Raw genomic sequence first — 19,339 nt, forward strand, 5'->3', positions numbered from 1 at the left:
GAGGGAAAGAAAAATAAAGGGGGGGGGGGGGGTTGAGGTGAATAAAGAGAAGGGAGGAGAGAGAGTGAACGGGGGGTGGGGGGGTTTGAGGTTGGATTTTTGACTGTGTGCCACAGTGCTGTTCTAATGATCTCTGTTGGTTGCTAGGAAGTCTGTTCTGTTGCTCTCCGGACAGTTGGGGTCTATGCCAGTCATTCTGCAACAGTGGCTTTTCACAACACACATAATTCCTGGCTGTGCTCTTGTCTATTACACTAGTGGTTAGGTCACTGTCTGATGTCGAGGATGTCTCTGGGTTTTAGGTTGGCAATCTCAGATATACAAAATCTCCGAAGGTCAAGTCATTCTGACACTAGCCCAAACACGAGTCCCAAAAATCGGTTAGTATGGCATTGCCATCTTCTATGTCATTGTCCTGCCAAAACAGCACAAACAGATAAGGGACTCAGGCTAGTGTCAGTATGACTTGACCTTCGGAGATGATTAGTAATTATGAGGTAAAAGAACACTCAGCAGTGGGTTCTCGGTGGTCTCAGCTTAGATAAAAATAGAGACATCCTGTATGGAAGACTTCATGAAACAAAGTTTATTGATACAAAATAACCAAAACAATAGATGAAATGTCTATATTGGGGACAAATGGCAATAAATACAACAACAGTGGATGGGGTCTACATACAGACGGGGGCATTATGGCACAAGGAATCAATGAGATATGAAGAACATTTAAAAATACCTAAGAAGTTTGGTCATGTGACAGAAACTAACATTTGAGATGATCTTCTGAGAGTCTCAAGATAGGCAGCGAAAGTACAAAAACAGAGAACTACAAAAACATTGCAGCGCTTTCAAGTCAAACTGGGACATGACGGCCGTAAGCATCTCAACTACAACATCCATCTTTTTCTCCTGCCAACCTTCTCTAAAATGTGATTGCTGTATATTCAGAATGGACAGAACATATAAGTCTCTTACCAAAACTTACCACAGAGCAGTAGACTTGTGGTTCAGATTTGAAGGAGATGAAAGAGAACAGACGATATAGTATATTGAAAAAAAAAGAGGAAAGGAGGGAGCAGGTAAACATGATGTGTAGTGAATGCCAGTGATGGAATGTTTCTCATAGAACTCCCCAGTTGAGTTTCTGAACCGCGAGAACTACAAAACATAGAAAGAACTTGCCACATTCTATACATTATTACGATTGGTCGGAAAATATTGACATTCTAACGAGTTTAAAAGGAATGCTAGATTGATAAACCAACATTTCCCTTTTAGAGGGGGGGGGGGATGTTTAAAAAAACCTAGCAAGGATGGTAAAAGTCTTGCTCTGTTAACAAAATCGCTCCCTCACACTTACTTTACATTACAGTGGCTTTATACCAGAGTAACACATTTGCATCAGTTTAAACAACTTCATCAAAAATGGTACCACAAAAATTGTATCAAACTATATATAGGCCTACGGTTCTTATGATCCGTCAAGGTACTTGAACATGCAACTCCACTCCGGATTCCGGTAGAAGGCCACTATAAACGTTACATATTCCCAGACATACTGTGTTACACTTGGAACTACTGCTACACAGGGTGACATTTTGACTACGCAAAAAAGTCATGCAGTTGTCCAAACAAGCGCTACTTTTTGTGAAGCCAAAATGGGGCCCACAGAGGGGAACATGGCACCCTATTACCCATATAGAGCAATTACACACGAGACAGTCAGTCTAATAGTTGATGCCCTGGTCCTCGTCATAGTGCCCACTGTACTGCTGTTGGTACCCGCCCCTGTACTCTTCCTCGTCGTCATGCTGATACTGGTACTCCACCTGGTAGTCGCTGTCACTAATCTCCGATCCATTGGTGCCTGTTCCCAGGCTCCCGTTGCCGTGGCTACCGGCGTGGTTGCCGAGGGTGACGGGTGAGGTGGGCTCTGTGGGGGAGGCGCAGTACTTGGGGTCGTAAATCTGCCTGCCCAGGCCATAGCTGCTCATGCCCTTCTGGGACGCCACCTTGTTGGTGCCCATCTGCAGGGAGATGGTGGAGCTGTCTGCAGGCTGTCCCGCCGACTTCTGGTCGTAGATGTCGCGGCGGGTACCTGGAGCCGACATGCCAGCCTGGGGGAGAGGAGGTCAGGTTGGCGGTGGAGCGGTCGGTAGTATGTGTGTGTATGTGACCGATAGTGTGTGTGTGTGTGTGTGAGTGAGAGAGGGAGAAAGAAAAAGAGTGTGTGTGTGCGCGTACACCTGACCACAGTAACCTTTAGTTGGTAGAGGTCTCACCCTGTTACAAGATTACTGCTAATTGCTTCCAGGGATTACAGTGGCTAGGAATCCATTGCAGCAGAAACCATTGAAGCATAAGAAACACAGCATACACATCAAAGACTACATTCTTACCTGGCTGGCGCCCTTGTTGGTTCCCATCTGCAGACTGATGGTAGTCTGGTCGTAGGGCTTGTCTGTCTGTGACTTTGGGTCATATAAGTGTCTCCTGGTCCCATACGCTGTCATACCAGACTGGCTGGCACATTTATTTGTTCCCATCTACCCAGGACAGAAACAGCTTTCAGACAAGGCTCCATCCATCGGTCATAATGTTCTCTAATCAAATCTCTTCTATATCTGGCCATTTTTATTGACCACAAATTAATTTCCGAGTATGACTGGGATACATTATTAGGATTTTTTTTTAAATTAAGTGGAAAAATACAAACATGTCTACTGCTATAATATCATTATTTAGTGAAAAACAGATGAGATCCATTTAAAGCATTATCTCTGTTGTCATTGCTATTGTGTGTGCACGACTCACCTGCAGTCCAATGACACATTGTCCAGCCTTCATTTTGTCCTCGTCGAAATGGCGCGTCCTCTTGTCTGCGAACTTCACACCGATGTCACAGTTGGAGTTTGAGCCTTTGGTTTTCGCCTGTTGCATGGTATGAGACAAAGGAACAAAAGTCAGTGTCGCTTTCAGTTTTACATGACCATGTTTCTACTCCCTATTTCCAACTGTACTGTGAGCCTACATAGTGCTGCATGGTTATCTCAGCCAAATAACATTTTATGTCACATGCACCGAATACAACAGGTGTAGTAGACCTTACCATGAAAAGCTTACTTACAACCCCAACCAATTCGTAACCAACATATTGCCCTAACAGATCCACAGATGATGCAATCTCTATTGCACTCCACAGAGCCCTTTCCCACCTGTGAGAAAGCTATTCATTGACTACAGCTCAGTGTTCAACACCATAGTGCCCTCAAAGCTCATCAATAAGCTAAGGACCCTGGGACTAAACACCTCCCTCTGCAACTGGATCCTGGACTTCCTGACGGGCCGCCCACAGGTCGTAAGGGTAGGTAACAACACATCCGCCATGCTGATCCTCAATACAGAGGCCCCTCAGGGGTGTGTGGTCAGTCCCCTCCTGTACTCCCTGTTCACTCATGACTGCACAACCAGGCACGACTCCAACACCATCAAGTTTGCCCATGACACAACAATGGTAGGCCTGATCACCGACAACAATGAGACAGCCTATAGGGAGGAGGTCAGAGACCTGGCCATGTGGTGCCAGGACAGACAACAACAACCTCTCCCTTAACGTGATCAAGACAAAGGAGATGATTGTGGACTACAGGGAAAAGAGGACCGAGCACACCCCCATTCTCATCGACGGGGCTGCAGTGGAGCAGGTTGAGAGCTTCAAGTTCCTTGGTGTCCACATCACCAACAAACTATCATGGTCCAAACACTCCAAGACAGTCGTGAAGAGTGCACGACAAAACCTATTCCTCCTCAGGAGACTGAAAAGATTTGGCATGGGTCCTCGGATCCTCAAAAGGTTCTGCACGGCAAGCGGTACCGGAGCACCAAATCTAGGTCCAAGAGGCTTCTAAACAGCTTCTACCCCCAAGCCATAAGACTCCAGAACATCTAATCAAATGGCTACCCAGACTATTTGTATTGCCCCCCCCCCCCCCACACCCCCCTTTTACACCACTGCTACTCTCTGTTATCATCTATGCATTGTCACTTTAATAACTCTACCTACATGTACATATTACCTCAACTAACCGGTGCCCCAGCACATTGACTCTGTACCGGTACCCCCCTGTGTATAGTCTCGTTATTGTTATTTTACTGCTACTCTAACTTCTTTGGGATAGGGGGCAGTATTTTCACGTCCAGATGAAAAGCCTGCCCAGAGTAAACGGCCTGCTACAAATCCATTAAAGCTAGAATATGAATATAATTAGTAGATTTGGATAGAAAACACTCTGAAGTTTCTAAAACTGTTTGAATGATGTTTGTGAACTCATATGGCATTCAAAAAACCAACCAGGAAGTGGGCAATCTGAGGTTGGTCGATTTTCAACTCAGCTCCTATTGAAGATAGGAAGTGCAACATTACCAATATTTCACTAAGGTTTCCACTAGATGTCAACAGTCTTTAGAACCTTGTCTGATGCTTCTACTGTGAAGTGGGGCCGAAGGAGAGGGGAATGAGTAAGGTCTATCATGACCTGAACATGCCCTGACCATGCGCATTCACGTGAGAGCGAGCTCTGTTACATTGCACTTCTGAAGACAAAGGAATACTCCGGTTGGAACATTGAAGAATTATGTTAAAAACATCCTAAAGATTGATTCAATACTTCGTTTGTCATGTTTTTTCAGACTGTAATATAATTCTTTTAACTTTTCGTCCGTACTTTCCGTTGGACTTGCCCGCGCATCGTGAGTTTGGAAAGTGTACTGAACGCTAGAACAACAAGGAGGAATTTGGACATAAATTATGGACATTATTGAACAAAACAAACATTTATTGTGGAACTGGGATTCCTGGGAGTTCATTCTGATGAAGATTATCAAAGGTAAGTGAATATTTATAATGTTATTTCTGACTTCTGTTGACTGCATAATATGGCGGATATATTTGTGTCCTGATTGGGCTCTGAGCGCCGACTCAGATTATTGCATGGTTTGCTTTTTCCGTAAAGCTTTTTTGAAATCTGACACAGCGGTTGCATTAAGGAGAAGTGCATCTAAAATTCCATGCATAACAGTTGTATCTTTTAGCAATGTTTATTATGAGTATTCCTATAAATTGATGTGGCTCTCTGCAAAATCAAAGGATGTTTTGGAACTTCTGAACATAAGGCGCCAATGTAAACTCAGATTTTTGAATATAAATATGAACTTTACCGAACAAAACATACATGTATTGTGTAACATGAAGTCCTATGAGTGTCATCTGATGAAGATCAAAGGTTAGTGATTCATTTTATCTATATTTCTGCTTTTTGTGAATCCTCTCTTTGGCTGGAAAAATGTCTGTTGTTCTGCAAATAGGCACTCAACTAACAATCGTTTGGTTTGCTTTCGTCGTAAAGCCTTTTTGAAATCGGACACTGTGGCTGGATTTACAACAAGTGTATCTTTAAAATGGTGTAAAATACATGTATGTTTGAGGAATTTTAATTATGGGATTTCTGGCACCCTGCAGTTTCACTGGCTGCTGAAGAGGTGGGACGCTACCGTCTCACATACCCTAGAGAGGTTAATACCTTGTTACTTTTATTTCTTATTCTTGCTTGTATTTTTTTTAAACTGCATCGTTGGTTAGGTGCTCGTAAGTAAGCAAAAAATGTAAAATAATAAAGTTAAAAAGTAACACTAAATAAAAACAACGAGGCTACAGTATATACAGGGGGTACCGGTACCGAGTCAATGTGCAGGGGTACAGGTTAGTCGAGGCAATATGTACATGTAGGTTGGGGTAAAGTGACCTCGCATAGATAAACAGCGAGTAGCAGCAGCGTAAAAAAGGGGTCATGGCAAATAGTCTGGGTAGCCATTTGATCATTTCAATTTAAAAAAATGAAACCCTCGTGTTTGTCCGATCCAAGGTTTCAGCACCAATAAAAACAATGTTTTCCTCTTTCTCTTGATCAATCGTAATCCACTTCTATGACACACTCTTTCTGTGTGTTTGGTACTGGGTAATAACGGCGTCAGGAACAACTCAGGGTTCTACACTCCCCCTGGTCTAACTGAGAACCTACCATGCCAGCCAGGGACAGCAGGGTGCTCTGGACCTGGGTCATGTTCCCATTCTCAAACAGGTCGTTGGCTTCAAAGATGTCATTGGGACAAAGGCCAAACTTCAGAATGGCTCGGATGAAATTCCCAAGATTTTCCAGCTAGAACAGAACAAAGGAAATCAGACTCCGGTTCATTCTAGTTATTTAGTCTCGTATAATTAAAAGCATATTTCTCTGAAATACTGTAGCAGCTTTACAGTGTACATCAAAATCTCAAATTGTATTTTGTCTCACGTACCTTGTGCCAGTTGAGTTTGGAGTGGTTGATTTTCTTAATGGAACAAGGCTGCAGTTTGTTAATCAGCCTGAAGCAGAAGAAAACAGTCCATCTCTTACAATTTGATATGAACAAACAAAATTGTCAACTAGAGCAATGGAAAATAACAATACACAATTCCTAGTGGTAGTGAAAAGAATGGAGCGATTAAGACCCCAGGTAATCCTCTGTAGGCCTTTTCAACACCTGATCACTGTTATGGCAACAATATAACATCCTGTATTAATTCTACTTGAGTGATCATCTATCGAGGAATGTGACTAAGTATTCCCCTACATCCTCATAGCTGAAGTCTAAATGGTTCAGTAACCTGAACAGGGAAAAACATCCTTCACATGTTGGGCGAATACAAACGAAGACTACTGATTGGAAGAATTGTACAATATGCACAAATACCTAAAACGGCAGCATACAAACCCTGTTGGTGAGTGGGTAAATCTAAACACACTTTTTTGTATAGCCAGAAAACTTACTCGCAGAGGATGACTCCGTCCTTGAGGCCCTTCTGGAAGTTCTCTCCAATGGGCATGCCCGTCACCTCCTCGATCCAGAACCGGAGCTCCTCCTCCTTCTGCAGGTCGTACTTCCCTGCGATCTGAGAAGACAAAATACTGTTAACTCCACCCACTCTTCATTCAACAGTTGTTCAAAATCAAACCCCGACCCCCAAGACACTTGTTGGGATCTGACTTGTTTGGATAGGTAGGCTATAAAACATCAATACCACTTAGCTTAGAAAAGGGCAAGGTTGATCAATTACCATAAACATCCGATCCTGCAAGCAAACACAGTCCTAACACTAACCAACCGAGCCACACACTTAAGGCATCTTGTAATTTGAAACAATTATAACCACAATGCAAGCCTAAACCCAGACTACTTTGCATAGAAAACTGAGTAACCTCTTTGTATATTTATGTATGTGTTGGCCACAGGGAGTGAGAGACAGAGGGAAAGTTATAATAGCCAAGCAGAGGCAGTTTGCTGTTATGAGATTCAAACTGTCAGATTGCTTAGTAAGCAGAGAGCAGCACGCCCACTCAATAGTTAGAACTCATGGTCATTGGGCCCAGCCGCTCCACTCCCTGGGAAAGATAGTCTGTTAAAAGGAAGGCTTGCACAATAATTCAGAGGGCTTTTAGCACAATCTACTGTAAATACAGAACATCTGAGGAAGCAATGCGCAATAAAACATTGAGAAAAATCTGGTATCCATTCACGTATTTTGTGAAGCCACTTGAGGTAGCACTTCAGTCCTCACTGCAGAAGGTCAAAGCTGTAAGTGAAGCCATTACAGAATTGGTCTAAAAAAGGTGGTGCCGACAATGCCGCAAGGTCAGCTTTTCGGGAAAACGCTCTCCTCACCCACGTCTAGGCTGTGTGTTTTCCCGAGGCCCGCTGCTAGGAGAGGTAAGACACAGGAAATTACATGGATCGCTGCCCCGCGCCTGAACCCTGGCTTCAGGGGGATTGCTCCACAGGTTCCTAAGACCAGACCGACACTGTTTCTTTACCCAATGGCTTGATTGAAGGAGAGATAGGAGAGAGACAGACAAAGACACACACACAAAGTGAAAATATCACAGCCGACAACTTTATCTGGCGTAGCAGACGGAAGGATTAGAGGGATAGTGTTGTCATTCATCTTAAATAACTTTCATTGACTGCTTGTTTGAAGCCCAGGGCTTCCAACTGTGATATACATTTCTTGCTGCTTTTGATAAGAACTCAGGAGAAAGCACTCAGGGGCTCCATGTACATGTATCAACCATCTCAGAGTTGAAGTGCTGATCTAGGATCAGACCCCATGTATTCATTATTCTCTGAAAGGCTAAACTGAACCTAGATCCTACTCTGACGTTTAATGCATATGGTCCCCCCTGGCCATAATATTATTCATCATGAACTAAATGACAAAACTGATCCTAGGTCAGCACTCCTCCTAGGAGACGGCTCCAGGGCTAATTACATGACTAAGGGGAAACTACGTGACAGCATGGCCATTTTTTTTATTTATCTCAGATTATTCTTGCAGTTCTCACATACAACTTCACTGGGAGGAAGGATGTTTAACATACAAATGTATAAAGTATCACAAACCATTTTTGAGAAAATCATGACGAAAGTGGCCATTTTAGGCCCTTTTAAACCTGTACGACATGTATAGTGTGCTCTTAAATATGAAGTATATCTATATTCTGAAATACAAAGCCTTCACATTTACATCTCAAAAAGTACCTTTTTGATTTTGCCTATTTGTTTGGAACAATATACTCTTCAAACATAACATTTCCAGTGTGGGCTCTCCTCTACTTTTGAAGAAATTATCAGTGTTATATACACTACCGTTCAAAAAGTTTGGGGTCACTTAAAAATGTCCTTGTTTTCCAATAAAACATACATGAAATGAGTTCCAAATGAATAGGAAATAGTCAAGACGTTGACAAGGTTATAAACTTTAAAAAAAATTAAACGTCTTCTCACTGTCAACTTCGTTTATTTTCAGCAAACTTAACATGTGTAAATATTTGTATGAACATAACAAGATTCAACAACTGAGACATAAACTGAACAAGTTCCACAGACATGTAACTAACAGAAATGGAATAATGTGTCCCTGAACAGGGGGGGTCAAAATCAAAAGTAACAGTCAGTATCTGGTGGCCACCAGCTGCATTAAGTACTGCAGTGCTTCTCCTCCTCATGGACTGCATCAGATTTGCCAGTTCTTGCTGTGAGATGCTACCCCACTCTTCCACCAAGGCACCTGCAAGTTCCCAGACATTTCTGGGGGGAATGGTCCTAGCCCTCACCCTCCGATCCAACATGTCCTTGACATGCTCAATAGGATTGAGATCCGGGCTCGTCGCTGGCCATGGCAGAACACTGACATTCCTGTCCTGCAGGAAATCACGCACAGGACGAGCAGTATGGCTGGTGGCATTGTCATGTCAGGATGAGCCTGCAGGAAGTGTACCACATGAGGGAGGAGGATGTCTTCCCTGTAACGCACAGCATTGAGATTGCCTGCAATGACAACAAGCTCAGTCCGATGATGCTGTGACACACCGCCCTAGACCATGACGGCCCTCCACCTCCAAATCCATCCCGCTCCAGAGTAAAGGCCTCGGTGTAATGCTCAAACCTTCGACGATAAACGCGAATCCGACAATCACCCCCGGTGAGACAAAACCGCAACTCGTCAGTGAAGAGCACTTTTTGCCAGTCCTGTCTGGTCCAGCGACGGTGGGTTTGTGCCCATAGGCAACGTTGTGATGTCTGGTGAGGACCTGCCTTACAACAGGCCTGCAAGCCCTCAGTCCAGCCTCTCTCAGCCTATTGTGGACATTCTGAGCACTGATGGAGGGATTGTGCGTTCCTGGTGTAACTCGGGCAGTTGTTGCCATCCTGTACCTGTCCCGCAGGTGTGATGTTCGGCTGTACCGATCCTGTGCAGGTGTTGTTACACGTGGTCTGCCACCGCGAGGACGATCAGCTGTCCGTCCTGTCTCCCTGTAACACTATCTTAGGCATCTCACAGTCTGGATATTGCATTTTATTGCCCTGGCCACATCCGCAGTCCTCATGCCTCCTTGCAGCATGCCTAAGGCACGTTCACGCAGATGAGCAGGGACCCTGGGTTCGATTACAGGCTCAAGCCACTTTCACCGTTATAATTTTTTGAGGTGTGTTACAAATGTAAAAAGCATACCAAACATCCTTCCTCCCTATTAAGTTTCTGTGAGAATTGACAGAACAAATCAGAGATACCAAAATTGTAATCGCCCTAAAGAGGTATTGTTTTTACTCTCCGGGCTACAGGAACAACTCCAGCAGGTTATGGTACAGTAACTCTTACCCTACGAGGTCCAGAGCCTGTTGGTTTTCTGTTCTACCTGATAATTAATTGTCCCAGGTCTAAATCAGTCCCTGATTAGAGGGGAACAATGAAAACAATGCAGTGGAACTGGCTTCGAAGTCCAGACTTGAGTTTGAGGGATGTAGTGCATCTTTTTCCATTAGCGTGGTCACAGGCTCAATTTCAGCCGGCTACATTTTCCACTTCATATTAACTAGGCTACTTTTTATTTTATTTTTTAGATTCGCTACTCCGTCGAGCCCTCTCCCACTAGAATGAACGATGTGCGTCTTCTAGCGATCTACTGATAGGCTAGGCGCCTGTCAGTCGTCACAAAGTGAGCATGACAGGGAAATGCTGCAGAGTAGAAGATGCGAAGGGAGAGGTTTCACTCTCGCCAAAATAAGCCCAATGCATTTCTATGGGCTTATTTTGGACCCAAGATTGCCTTCGCGCCTTTGGGATGACTCCCATTGTCAGGGTGGAGAAATGAGCATCTCGTCAATATATACAGATCTTTGGTTGCAGTAGTTTGACACATTTAATTTATTATTTTATTTTGTGTGTCTCATATAGCCAGCCACATGGAGTCATGGTGCATGGTAGGCCTAGGCTACTTACTGTGTGTCGATTGACAACTGAACAGCAAGTGTTGACTAGTTTATGAAAAGATGTTGAACTGACTGAATAAAGTCGCTCTCCTATATCCCTTTGCCATTCATAAAATCATGCAAAGTGATTGTCCATGGTATCGCATAGGTTTTTCTTTCCATTTCCATGGATGTCGGGACTTGCCAGTTAGTGACGCTAAAATGAGTGACTCTCGTCTCATCAGCCTAACAAATCGCATCGGTGAGAGCCATTCATTTGGCTCCCTAATTTGCATAGGCTACTGGTAGGCTTAGTCTTTTTGGCGATTATCTGCAGATAAATTATGAAAACATTTGATGAAGATGGTGAATCATCACTGCAGGAACAATAGGTAGTGGAGAGAAGCATTCTGGTCCAAATATGATAATTGGGGCCCTCACGGAATACAGGCATTAAAACAGAATTAATTCAACAATATAAAAAAATATATATATTATATATATATACAGTGGGGAGAACAAGTATTTGATACACTGCCGATTTTGTAGGTTTTCCTACTTACAAAGCATGTAGAGGTCTGTAATTTTTATCATAGGTACACAAAAATCCAGAAAACCACATTGTATGATTTTTAAGTAATTCATTTGCATTTTACAAACTGAATTCACATTTTCTTAGTAACTAAAAATTGTAAAGTCATGTCTTTTTACACAATAACACAACCATTTTTCCAACCTGTGAGGTAAACTCTAAAAAGTATTCAATAATTTCAGACGGAATCAAGGTATTAGGATGTACCAGAGGCCGCCAAAACAGAGCTCTTTCGGACAAAAATGTTGAACCCTGGAGGCGCCTGGCTGGCTACTTTTTCTATTTGGCTGGCTAGTCTATGTACTGGTGGAAAACACTGCTCTAAAAGATCAGTCTGGCACGCAAGGACAGATCTGACTGCCTCATATGGGGAAACCAGAGTTTCAGACTGTACGGTATAGTCATTGTATCTGGATAACAAGGAGAAAATCTGACTCACAAGATTCTTATTCACTGAAGATTTCATGAACAGAGATTGTGAGCTATGGGCTATTGCCATGCAATATCTTCAACAGTGAAGAGGCGACCCCGGGATGCTGGCCTTCTAGGCAGAGTTGCAAAGAAAAATCTCAGACTGGCAAATAAAAAGAAAAGATTAAGATGGGCAAAAAAAACAGACACTGGACAGAGGAACTCTGCCTAGGCCAGCATCCCGGAGTCGCCTCTTCACTGTTGACGTTGAGACTGGTGTTTTGCAGGTACTATTTAATGAAGCTGCCAGTTGAGGACTTGTGAGGTGTCTGCCTCCCACTCTTTCTATTCTGGTTTGCGCAGTTCTGTGAAGGGAGTAGTACACAGCGTTGTACGAGATCTTCAGTTTCTTGGCAATTTCTCGCATGGAATAGCCTGCATTTCTCAGAACAAGAATAGACTGATGAGTTTCAGAAGAAAGTTCTTTGTTTTTGGCCCTTTTGAGCCTGTTATCAAACCCACAAATGCTGATGCTCCAGATACTCAACTAGTCTAAAGAAGGCCAGTTTTATTGCTTCTTTAATTAGCACAACAGTTTTCAGCTGTGCTAACAATTGCAAAAGGGTTTTCTAATGATAAATTAGCCTTTTAAAATGATAAACTTGGATTAGCTAACACAACGTGCCATTGGAACACAGGAGTGATGGTTGCTGATAATGGGCCTTGTGTACGCCGATGTGGATATTCCATTAAAAAAAGCGACAATAGACATTTACAACATTAACAATGTCTACACTGTATTTCTGATCAATGATGTTATTTTAATGGACTTTTTTTTGTTGCTTTTCTTTCAAAAACAAGGACATTTCTAAGTGAACCCAAACTTTTGAATGGTAGTGTACATATTACCTCAATTACCTTGACTAACCTGTACCCCAGCACATTGACTCAGTACTCTTGTATATAGCCTTGTTTTTGTTAATTTATTGTGTTATTTTTTCTTCTCCTATCATTTATTTGGCAAATTTTTCAGACTAAATTTTATTTTATTATTCTTTTTTTTTTTTAACTGTATTGTTGGTTAAGTAAGCATTTCACAGTAAGGTCTACAGCGGTTGTATTCTGTGCCTGTGACAAATTCAATTTGATTTGAATCAGTCTGTTTTATTCTAGCACTGCTGCTTGTCAGACTGAAGATACCACAATGTCAGAACAGAGCCTCTTCAAGTTCTGTGTCTGTCTGTGTTTATCAGGGAAGAGCGGAGGTAGAGGTTAAAGAGATCCCACATCTGTAATTTATTAAACCCCCCAGTCTGCACTTGGGTTACACACACACACGGTTATCAATCCCCACACAATGCCTGCAGCTCTCTCTGCCTTTGGTGGAAACAAGCAAACAAGAGGTTTTCCAAAGGTTCAGAGCCATCTGTGATAGGCCTAATCCTCCACACACAGACTAACCTCTGCTGAAAGCAGTCATCAGTAGTCCTCCCTCAGCAAGAGAGGACTCAAAACCCACCAACCTCTCCCATCCCCTTCACACAACACCACTTGTATCGTGTCTAACAATTCATCACCCGCCCACATGTCAAATGAGAAAACTGTCAAGATTAAAAAGAGCTAACTACAGAGCTAAGGCTCTGTGTAGGAAAGATGGCAGCCCTTCCTACAAAGACCAGCAGTCTTCAAAAAGGGCAAAGAGTCTTTAATGGGATTAAATGGAGGGGGAAAGTTGATGCGATGTCCCAGAAATGCATTCATTTGACTCCTATCCCACACTGGGAGGGTCAGAGGTAGATAAAGGAAAAAGTTTGCTCGCAACCTTGTGTCACACCAAACAAGCTACGTTAGGCTAGCTGTTGCTATGAGACCCAGAAGACACAAGTCCCACACAGCGAGTCCCTTTAAAAACGTCCCATGGAGAGCTGAGAGGGGAGCGTGAACAGTCCCTGTTCGAGTCTAGAAATTGCTCCTCATGGCCAAACAATAGCTTCAGTGTTCTTGATAGAGCAGAACTAGCTAGGCATTCATAGAAGAAAGAGGGGGAGAAACACAGGTCTAGCCAAAAAGACCTTGACTCATCTTTCTCTTTCTTAGACATGCAAAGAAAGAAACCCCCTCTTCTTATACTACCACTGCTGCCCACGCAACTGGAAGTATTTTCTGATGAGTCTGGGGAATGGAGAGAACATCTGGACTGAAAAAAGAATGAGAGCGTTGTATTGTAAATGGGCCGCTCCTTCAGGATACGACATTACGGCACTGCGAAAGTTAGCCTACGTTTGTGCGAAAATTACAGGCTTTGCCCTCCAAAACCTTGAAATGTATGCTCCTACAAAACCCCAAACCTGTTTAAATATTGGTTATCCATTTATTGTAGAGGAAATGTTATTGGATGGAGCCTTGACAATGGAGACAGCTGGTGGTGTTAATAAATTATTAACCTTACGTGCCTCTGGGAAATGTTCAATGGAGTGGAATGATGCAGCGATTTTTTTCTGTGATGAGTGTGAGGTGAGGTAGAAACAATTACACCATCTGTTTACGTTGCCCTAGGCCCATTGTCATAGTGTTGTTTGTTGACATACAGTAAGAACGTGTTAACAGAGACACAAGTAAAGCTGGAAGGCAGCCATTTTCCACAGTGTGGACATTTTCCCCCATTTCCAATTCAAATCTGGCTCTATCCATCCTCACCTGTGAGCCATGACGCAAAATGTCACTGTTATCTTTAGGACACCTCCTCCTGACCTGATAATATAAAAATAACCAAAAAGGAAATAACTGCCTATATGTCAAAAACAGAAAGTGCTGCTGCTCCATCCTGTGTTCTTCCTGAGTTTGAAGGGTAATTATAGTGAGTGTTTACTTAACAGCACTCAGGAAGACTCCTTCCTGTTCTCCTTGAGATGTCAGCGTGGGGTTTAAAAGGCCACTCTGGGGCATCCTCAACGGATGGAGGATGGCCAAGTTAGCACTTTAGAAGAGTGTCAACAAAATCATGACATTCCCTCCCAACAGCCATGTGTTGTGGTGGTAGAACTAATTAAATTACACACACATGCACACACTGGCCCCAGTTTGCTGAACTATATGAACATATTTTGCATTTACATTCTATTATGCAAAACAGAACAAGTGGTGAGTATTCCTGGGAGTTAAATGCAAATATTTCTGGACTGATACACTTGAGCGTAATCTATTCAGTCCTCTTTCAAACAACTAACACCACAAGCATGTCTTTGTTCTGTGTGGCTGGACATGGGTTAACCCTAAATACTGTAGTCAGGGGAGCTATTTTATGTCCTATGGATGAGGTGCACCGTGCACATGATGTTCACCACAGCCTTATCTCTTGCGCACAGGAGCGAAAAGTAGCTGTGGACACGTAAGCTGCAGATATGATACAAGGGCAGTGTGTAAACGTTGTCTGATTACTGAAGAGGTCAGCCAAGTTATGCGAAAGGTGGCTTGAACTCCTCGTTATTGCAAATGATGCAAATGGTGTCCTCTTAGTGGGATTAACCGGTACGCGTTGAAAGTTGATGAGAAAGAATGTGCTTGGTTTCACGTTGGGTTATTCATGACATGAACATGTTTGTACCGGTATAGCCCACTTCTACTGTGTCTCTACTGTAGGGGTGAAGGTTACAGGGGTATATGTAACATTAGATGAGTAGGGGTCATGTCCATGTGCCAACACTTTCAGCCTGGTTTTCATAGTTAAAAATGGGTATTTTCTCTTGCTAGCACTTCCTAGCGGACTGGAGGTTTGAAGTGTCCTGTCCTCGAGCCAGCACAGATGGTCAGACCATCACAGCACCACTTTATTACAGTCCTTACTGTTAAGGGTTATGGCAAAAATAGGCAAGCCTTACAGCTGTCTTACAGATGTTACAGCTTACAAAGTCCTCCAAGTATCTGTACTACTAAAGAAAAAGCTATAACCACAACAGTTTCAGCCCTGTATCAGATTCATAACGTTTTGGACGGTGTCAGATAACACAATGCAGGAAGCCAGAACTTGAGGTATGACTGAAGACCAGGGAGAGGGTATTTTACAAAGTAGGCTAATTCACTTTAATTACTTTTGCAATTACTGGACAAAGCAACTTCCTCTGCAGTGTAGCGCTCCATTGTTCTCCTGAGTGCATTGTAAGTATTAATAAATAGCACATACAAGCATTTCCCATCTCTGTAAGTAAAATAAACATAGGACGGGTTCAATACCATTTCAAGAAAGTCAATAATTAAATTTCCTGAATCCACTGAGTCGAAAAGGAATCGGCCACAATCACCCAAGCCTGCTACACCAGCACCATGTCCTACATTGTTGCTGTCTGGCATACAGCCATACTTGTGAAGATGTTGTGTGGTGGTTTTTAACAATCAAAGTATCAAAAGGCCGTGTAAGGTGATGCTGACAACCAGTTACAAACACTAAAGCTCCCACTGTGGTCTTGACATGATGGGAGCCTCCCATTGTGATCAGCTGTTTACTTCCTGGAACACATCTGGGTGCCAGCTTGCCAGGAGTTACCACGAAAACTATGACCAGGAACCCATGTGGAGGGCTCTACTAGGGCTTTAACTCTACTATTACGGACAGCTTCCAGGACTCAGATTATGCATATACCTGGACTAAAAAGCACTTTCAATGGATAATATCCACTGAGCATGCTTAGATCCAGGAGTAAGCTTAATCTGGGCCTGGGAAACAAGTCCAGAGGCCCCAAGGATTTGCCTAAAAGTGCCGTATGCAGATCTTCACTAGAAAGGAATATTAAAATGGTATAAGGGGGGGGGGTTGGCTACGAGGTTTTTGTACTCCGCTTGACAGTTCAGAGACATTCATGGCACTTCCTATGGAACACAATCTCGCTTTTCTTTTCCACAAGCCGTCACAGCAGACCACTGAAGGGCTGGCATATCTCTGTCAGACTTCTAATAAAGCGTATCTTCTGGCAGACCACATGGAAAATGTCTCCGCTCACACTGGAAGGAGGCGGGGATTGGGATGGAACCATTGCTTCGCATGGATGGAATGACCCACTTTGGACTCCATTTAGAAAGGGAGTGAAAGGACAAAAACCCACTGGAGAGGAGCTGTGGATACCGGTATAAAAAGACTAGTAAATATGATAGCAGTTTTTTCACACCATGTGGCTTGACTTGGAAAACTCTGGGCCCTAGATATACTGTAGCTATAACCAGGTCAAGTTAGGTGATCAGGAAAAACTCCTGGCCCTAGTGAAGGGGGGGGGGGGGGGTGATCCACCTCTTTAGTTATCGTGTGGGACATACTGTACGTGTGGATCATAGACCTCTGGGCCATCTGGGATTCTCCCCAGGAGCAACGTGCTCAATTGAGCAGATGCCAACAAAAAAACCCACAGAGGATTTGGCAAGGGGCCCAGCCCATCATTCAACAGCTAAAAAGATTCATATTTAATTTTCATGCTATATTGCTGAACGGTAGATAGAAAAACATCTAGGGGACCCTTTAAAACGATAGTAGCAAATTGATTCCACATGAGTCTGACAATGAAGGCGACACTGCAGTTTTACACTGTGTATAAAACTCAATAACCTACAGTGAGGTCAGACAAGGAGAAAGCATTGTTGAGGCGGATGTTGTCTAGTACTGCAGACTTCACTCAGCAGTATAGGGACCCTTACACAACCCGTATAGGGCTCCACCCACTATGTTGGAGCAACAATGAGTTGTTGGCCTTGCCAAACATTCATGACGCTTTCATCCTTTCCTGTAGCAAAAATGATCATAAGGGAATATTGTACACAATGTAGAATTGTTTTCATCCAGCATCACTGTAGACCAAAAAAGTTGCATTTGTGAAAGGTCTGGGAAAAGTGGACCAAGAATGACAATACTTGACATACAGCCTATTTATTTTCCAGTGCAGTGTTCTTGCTGAGAAAATTACATAATTATTTTAAAGACATTAAATCACAGGCAATTCGCTTTTTTGTGTGGGGGAGGGTGTCCTGCACCCTGTAACATGATAGACTATCCCTTTTGGGCCAAATTGTGCAACAAGACAAAGGGCACATTGATTAAGAAATTGAGGATAATTCATACTGGATTACGTGGCCATTTGCCAACACACACTTTCCACAATTATAAAAACAGTTGCAGGTCGTATCGAGAGGAAATGAATACACCGACATGATCCGAAGCAGTTCCATGGGGACCTATTTCATTTAAATAATCAGTTTTCTCCCATCTCATTTAATCACTTTGATAGGTAAAATGGTATAATCCTAATATTCACGCACGCTTACCTTGCTTCTCAATTCTGCAGTCAAACCGTACACTGGACCCTTGTTGAATTGAGTCATTTTCTTTGTTTTGCAAATGTAAAACAGTGTCAATAATTTGCACAAAAAAAAGTTGCGCCTTCTTCCACGTTTCCTCTGTTACAAAGTAGCAAGTTCCGTACAAGCGTTACAACTATGAAAATAAATCCGTAAACCTCTATAATAGCCTGATTCTTCGACGAGCAGATGGAAAGAGAACGGAATTGAGTTTGCGCAGAAAGTTCTGGTTCGCAGTAGATAGCTTGTCTTTCGACCAAAAAAAAGTGTGCAGCGCGAGAGACCTGCGGTAAGCCAATCAGAAGCCTTGATTTGCCCTGCACTCGCTCATGGATCGCAAGGAAGATAAAGAAATAAGGACGTTAAACACACGTTATTCACAATAACAGATTCACAATTTGGTTTGTCAAGTATCTCCTGATTAGGCTATATGACACTCCTACCATTCGATCCTTTTTCCATAAAATATCAATAGAATATAAAGGGAATTACAAACAATACAAATCATTTATGAAGATGTCTAATTGCATTATAGTAGGCTATCATGCAGCATATGCCTCTCTTCCAAGAGTCCTCCACAACAGGATGGTTTAGGGTAGTAATGCAAGAGTGACATAAATAATGCCTCCTTCCACAATGCATTGAGAAATGACAAGTTTCCACTGGACTGAGATCAGCTCTAAAAAGCAGCCTCTAGTAATTCTCTGTCTATACTATCTCTACTTAAGCTGGCCGAATGCAAACAAATCATTCCCTCCCTCCCTGCATCCCTCCCCCTCCCTCCATGTGTTTCCTGTCCCCTGAGCAGTGCCATCAAGGGACTCCAAGTGTCCATAAACAGGAAGACTGTCCACAATGGAAACTTGCTGTCAGAACTGCTCATCCTGAAAATAACACAAACAGAGCTACCCTCTGAAGAACTCCCCATGCTATTCCCACCATGAGGCCTAGCTGGGTCTCAGTCTCTGCCTTTTCCTCTGAAACACTCAGGGTGGTCTAGGCCTAGTCTACTAGTCTGTCTCCACTCCTGAAATAGTTCTGGGTTAAATGTCTGAGGAAAAGTCATTTGAAAAGTTGAGCAAAAATACAACACATTTTTCTCAGGATGACAGTCATACTATTACTGTATATGCCTCATAGAAAGAGTCAAGTGCATGT

At 43.0% G+C, this 19,339-nt stretch overlaps 1 protein-coding gene across 1 annotated transcript; it reads right to left on the reverse strand.

Moving 5' to 3' along the window:
* Positions 1-561: 561 nt before the first annotated feature.
* LOC129814254 (calponin-3-like) lies at positions 562-18,481 on the reverse strand. The gene is made up of 7 exons (XM_055867250.1): positions 18,149-18,481; positions 6,867-6,988; positions 6,355-6,421; positions 6,078-6,215; positions 2,815-2,931; positions 2,400-2,546; positions 562-2,117 (listed from the first exon to the last, which is right to left on the reverse strand). Exons 1-7 carry the CDS (start codon positions 18,203-18,205, stop codon positions 1,728-1,730), a joined length of 1,038 nt encoding a protein of 345 aa, XP_055723225.1. The 5' UTR covers positions 18,206-18,481; the 3' UTR covers positions 562-1,727.
* Positions 18,482-19,339: the final 858 nt, after the last annotated feature.

This window comes from Salvelinus fontinalis, chromosome 17 (genome assembly GCF_029448725.1).
Source record: "Salvelinus fontinalis isolate EN_2023a chromosome 17, ASM2944872v1, whole genome shotgun sequence".
Taxonomy (NCBI): Eukaryota; Metazoa; Chordata; class Actinopteri; order Salmoniformes; family Salmonidae; genus Salvelinus; species Salvelinus fontinalis.

What these genes read in the sequence shown, in the direction of transcription:
- LOC129814254 (XM_055867250.1), bottom strand. Translation starts at nt 18,205, where the DNA reads ATGACTCAATTCAACAAGGGTCCAGTGTACGGTTTGACTGCAGAATTG. An exon ending in CCAAACTCAACTGGCACAAG is followed by an intron (nt 6,216 to 6,354) that starts GTACGTGAGACA and finishes GTTCTGTTCTAG; the next exon opens with CTGGAAAATCTTGGGAATTT. An exon ending in AATGTGTCATTGGACTGCAG is followed by an intron (nt 2,547 to 2,814) that starts GTGAGTCGTGCA and finishes TGTCCTGGGTAG; the next exon opens with ATGGGAACAAATAAATGTGC.